Below are 5,597 nucleotides of genomic sequence, written 5' to 3'. Positions count from 1 at the left end.
GACCATGAGTGTACGCTCGCGACGTCCATTGAGCGCAGCTGCATGATTAAGTATTTGGGAAGAAACAAACGAGTTTTATTTTGAAGCTATACATCACCCTGGGCATACTGAATTGTGTGGATCAAGGCTTTTCGCATGTCATGAGCATTAATCATTGATGTCAACTTGGGAGGATGAGATTTCAATAATTTGTGAGAACTTATGACGCATTACTCTTGATCAACTGGTGACCACTACAATTGATAATTGATATTACTGCATATTGACTAGTACTTCGAGTAACTTATATCTCCTCAGATCTAAAGGAAACGCTTCCTAACAGATGTCTGATGGGAGAAAATCTACAGAATGGTCAAGAGACGTAGATGCAGCTTTCATCTCACGGCCGAAATTGATTCCAAATCTCATAGATATGTTTCCAAATCTGGGAGATTTTCTCGCCACATATTCACCCATAATCACTCTCGTAATAATCGCACCTGCCCTAAACCCACGCCAGGCGTCCCTCGTCCCCGTCTCCATAGCGTGCTCCCGAATCACCTCCATCCCTGAGCTCTCACTCTGGATCCATCCGCCACGATCCAGACATTCCCCCTTGGACCTTGAGATTAACCTGGCCGGTGTGCCGTCCCATCCGGTGGCCGCGCTCCTTCTACATGACGCACACAAGGAATGAGCTCACAACCCATTTGCCGCCTGGAGCATCAATAGTACCTTCATGGCACACGGCTTCTGGTTCATCGTGGCAGAGGGTCCGCTCGGTTGAGGAACGAAGCCATCACGTAAGTAAGACAACTGGATTCGCCCCCTTGACCCCCATCTTCCGCAGACACCATCCTCATCTAACCTTGGTATTGAGTCCAAGAAATCTTGATGTACCCCTCTCTGATTTATTTGTATGTTCTAAGTTTTGTTCGCTATGTGCATATGGTTGCATAGTCCCTTTTGCTGGCCTCAAATTTGGGCACTCCATTGTGTACTGCTTGACTCATTCGTCGACTATTACCTCTGAATTTATTACGTACATGAAGCACATGTGCTTCCCAATTTTAGGGGCAACATCTTTTAGGATTTTATTTTCATATATCCAAGCTTCCAACTGATAGTATATATGTAACTGCACCATGTTCTTCATGCTCCTTAATCATTTGTGTTTCTTCATTGTAATGCATATGCTTCTTTCGGAATAGAGTTTGCTTCATTTCGTGTGAGGGTGCAGGCATATGTTTCCATTTTCCTTGATCTGGAGAGAACCATGCATTGCTTCCGAAATATGGCCATGCATTGCTTGGTTTATTGAATCGACCAGTTTATATTACTATATGCATGACACCAAAAAAAAAGGTCTTCTGAAACATATTTCGGCTGCATCTTGCGCCAACTGAATTGCTTCCATTACCTTTGATTTCCCCTTCTCCTTAACTTTATTGTCACTGTTATCCCCCTTGAAACATGACATGCTTCCATATTGTACCCAATATTTTTCTGAATTTTAGTAAATATGCTTATTTCCATCTTATTCTCTGTTTTTTCATTCTCCAATTTAGTAGATTCGCTGCTTACAAGTTATTCTTGCTTACGTTGCCCTGCTTTAATAACAGATTTTTATCAAAAAAAAATTCATTTCTATGTTACACTTTTATTTCTTCAGTTTTGATTCAAGGCATCACCGGGGCGTGTTGCCTTACCTGTCCTAGCCTAGTATAGTGGGGTATTTTACATGCATGTAAAATACTGCTGTAAAAGAAACCCAACAAGAAATAGAGAAAGAAACAAATGAGTTTTATTTTGAAGTTATACATCACCCTCGGCATACTGAATTGTGTGGATCAAGGCTTTTGGCATCTCATGAGCATTAATCATTGATGTCAACTTGGGAGGATGAGATTTGAATAATTTGTGAGCACTTATCACGCATTACTCTTAATCAATTGGTGATCACTAGAATTGATACTGCATCTTCACTATAGTATTACCTCCGTCCTAGTTTACTGGTCCCCATTGTATTTCATGCCAAATTTTGACCATAGATTGAACTAACAAAATGTTCATGCATGTAATAAAAAATTATATCATTAAAAATTATGTTTAAATATATTATATAATTTTTGTTGACAAGCATTAACATTTTATTACTTAAATCTTTGGTTAAAATTTGACACAAATTATAAAGGGGACCTATAAGCCAGGATGGAGGTAGTACTCAATATGGCGAGTAGTATTTATTAACCAAAAATGCATCTTTAAGTAACATATATCTTCTCAGAGCGAAACCAAGTCGCGGGAAGATGTTCTTTTTTCAAGTCTGTCCTGACCTCTCAACTTAATTACCACCTAACCTCCATTTTCCTGCCGCGAGGTACAATCAATGCAATTTGTTACTTCGAGCCTTCCTTTGGGCTGGTACGGACAAAGTGTTTGCCGGCCAATGCAAAATCAAGTGAGATATTGTTTGCCGGTCAGCTAACCGCGGAGGGCTGGAGATCCTGAATCAAGATAAATTTGCGATCATCCTTCGTTTGAAATGGCCACGGTATGAGTTGAATTGTTGGACCTTTTCTATGCGCTCACATTGGTAAAACTTGATGATGGGCGGATGGCAAAATTTTGGCATGCGCCACGGCTTGGGGGCCGCAAGCCAAAGGACATCGCCCCTTCCATCTTCGGAATCTCAAAACTAACATTCTTAAGAGCATCTTCAACAACCGCCCAATTCGCGGCGCGTTAAGAACCAGTTTGCAGCCTGCCGACCGCCTGGTTTGGCGCGGCGCGCAGCGCTGGCTTCAGCAGCCGTGGTGAAATGCAGCGCGCGCGTAGCTTAAGCAGGCGCGCTAAAATGCAGCGCACGCTCTCTCACACAAATAACATATGCGCTCCAAACACAAGCAAGAAGATCAAACACAAACAAAATAGATGAACAATAAATAGTTCAATTCCGTTATTACAGCTCAAACAAATAGTTTATCTTTCATCAATACAACAAATAGTTCAACAATACAACATCAAATGCACAAATCATGATGCTCTTTGGCGGCCATTTCAAGCCCACCACTCATCAATGAGATCCTTCTGAACATCATCATGCGCTGTGGGAAGTCGAATGGCATGATAGGAGGCAACAAAATGGGCCATCCTTTCAGCCCTCCGCCGCACTCGCATGGGATGTCCCAAGAGCTCATAGTGAGAGTAGTCTTCATCTTGGCCACGCTCATTCTTAACGATCATGTTGTGCATGACCACACAAGCGTGCATTATGTACCAAAGCATCTTTTGATCCCAGAATCTAGCCGGTCATCTCACAATAGCAAATTGGGCTTGCAAAATCCCAAAAACTCTCTCCACATCTTTTTTAGCCGCCGCCTGAGCATTATGAAAATTAAGATGTTTCTTACCTTCCGGTTTTTTCAATGGCTTCACAAATATTTGCCACTTTGGGTAGATGACATCCGCAAGATAGTAGCCATACTTGTATGTACTGCCATTAGCTATAAACTTCACCTGCGGCAGTTCACCATTTGCAATTTTATTCATCAATGGTGACCGGTTGACAATGTTGATGTCATTCAAAGATCCAGGCATTCGAAAAAAGCATGCCAAATCCAGGTCTCTTGATCGGCCACCGCTTCAAGGATTATAGTGAAACCCTTTTTTTGGCCGTGAAATTGCCCATGCCATGCCTTTGAACACCACTTGAGCTATCTTTCGTTTGCTCCACCTGAGGTAATGTCACATGTTGTCCTCTTTCCGAAGAGAAATGAAATAGCTTTCATTTTTTGTATCAAGCAATGGAATATCGGAAGACTGTAAAATATTTATTCCAAGCTCTATGATTCTTGGCGTTAATGATCGATTTCCAGTTACGTGTCCTTTTGTCATACTATGTGAAATTAAAACATGCGGATCACTTTTCCAAGGAATAATCTTGTAAGTTGTAACACATGTTCTGAATCTGATGCTGATTCAAATTGTTCATGTTTTGCAGCTGTCATTTGATAAGTTCCAGGCAGATGAGCAAGGTTGGGTCGACACCATCAAATCTGTTAATTCTGGGGGAATGGTGAGGATAAGTACCATGGATTGGCTTGGGCAATCGCAATATGCTTCTCAAACTGTGTTCTGGCCATCTTTGTCGTCAGCGATATCAGAGGCATTTGAACTGCATTTGTTATGCCAATTATGCAGGCAACACAGAGCTTCCTGTAGTATGAGTAGAATTGGCATACTTGGATATATTACTACCTAGGCTGTGTTAGACTGTATTTACATGTGTATATTGTAACGTTGTATACCACCTCATTATATATATATGTGATAGGCCACCCCTAGAGGGTTGTGCTGGTTCCCCCCAAAGCCTATTGTCTTACATGGTATCACGCTAGGTTACGTCCGCTTCCGCCTAAAAACCCTAAACCGCCGCCGCGGCCACCGCCGCCGCGGCCACCGCCGCCGCGGCCACCGCCGCCGCCGCCGCCACCGCCGTCGCCGTCGCCCGACTGCTATGACGTCCGCCGCTGCGTCCGGCTCCACCGCCACCGGCTTTCTGCCGGCCTCCCTCGCGGCACTTCTCTCGAGGCCGCTGGATGCCGCCTCCCTTCAGGCGCCGATCGGGACACGGAGCGTCGGCTCCCTCTTCGCGCTCCCGCCGGCTGCTACTTCGCCCGGGCAGGCGCTTGTGGCCCACACCGCCGTCGCCCCGTCAACCGCGGCTGTCGCGCCCTCGGCCACTGCGCCGCTGGTGGCGGAGGACGTCGCGCTGGCAGGCTTCGCGGCATCAACCGCGGCCATCGCGCCCTCTGTCACCGCGCCGGCTGGCCCTCTGACTGTCTCCACGGTGGTCTCACCTCAGCCAGTCTCCTCGATGGGATCGCAGCCGCCGCCGCCGTTTCACTTCGGCCATCTCATCACCATCAAGTTGTCGTCGGACAATTACATCTTCTGGCGCGCGCAGGTTCTTCCGCTTCTTGGGAGTCACTATCTGCTTGGCTATGTCGACGGCTCTCTCCCTTGCCCTCCTGCGCTGGTTGACAGCGTGCACGGTCCGGTCTATAATCCGGCTCACCGTGTCTGGACAGGGCAGGATCAGGCGAACCTCTCCTCCATCCAGGGGTCGCTCTCTCCGGCCGTTGCTGGGCTTGTTGTCTTCGCCAAGACGTCCCACGAGGCATGGACTATTCTTGAGCGCTCGTTTGCGGCACAGTCGCAGGCTCGTGTATCTGGGCTCCGTCGCCAACTTGGGGAGTGTCAGAAGCTTGACTCCACCGCCACTGAGTTCTACAACAAAGTCAAGAGTCTCGCCGATACGCTGGCCTCCATTGGACAGCCCCTCACCGACTCCGAGTTCAACTCGTTTATTGTCAATGGTCTTGATGAGGAGTATGACGCCCTAGTCGAGATCATCAATGAGAGGGGCAACTCCACGCCCATGCCAGCACACGAGGTCTTTTCACGCCTCCTGCTTACTGAGCAACGAGTCGAGACGCGCCGATCCAGGGGCAACGGCGCCCTCTCGGCAAACGCCGCCACCAAGGGTGGTCGCTCCTCTGCTTCATCCAGGGCTCCTTCGGGGCAGTCACCACCACCCGCCTCGGCCCCTCCTC

At 46.9% G+C, this 5,597-nt stretch overlaps 1 protein-coding gene across 1 annotated transcript; it reads left to right on the top strand.

The window, feature by feature from the left end:
- Positions 1-3,988: 3,988 nt before the first annotated feature.
- Positions 3,989-4,148, top strand: LOC123172874 (phospholipase D Z; the record flags this gene model as incomplete). The annotated part of the gene is given in 1 exon segment (XM_044589774.1): positions 3,989-4,148. A coding segment is annotated over 1 exon segment (94 nt), but the record flags the coding sequence as incomplete, so codon positions are not given.
- Positions 4,149-5,597: the final 1,449 nt, after the last annotated feature.

The sequence above is a fragment of the Triticum aestivum genome, unplaced genomic scaffold, assembly GCF_018294505.1.
Source record: "Triticum aestivum cultivar Chinese Spring unplaced genomic scaffold, IWGSC CS RefSeq v2.1 scaffold194701, whole genome shotgun sequence".
Lineage (NCBI taxonomy): Eukaryota > Viridiplantae > Streptophyta > Magnoliopsida > Poales > Poaceae > Triticum > Triticum aestivum.
The sequence above is the reverse complement of the archived record's forward strand: the minus strand, read 5'-3'. Positions and strand labels throughout refer to the sequence as shown.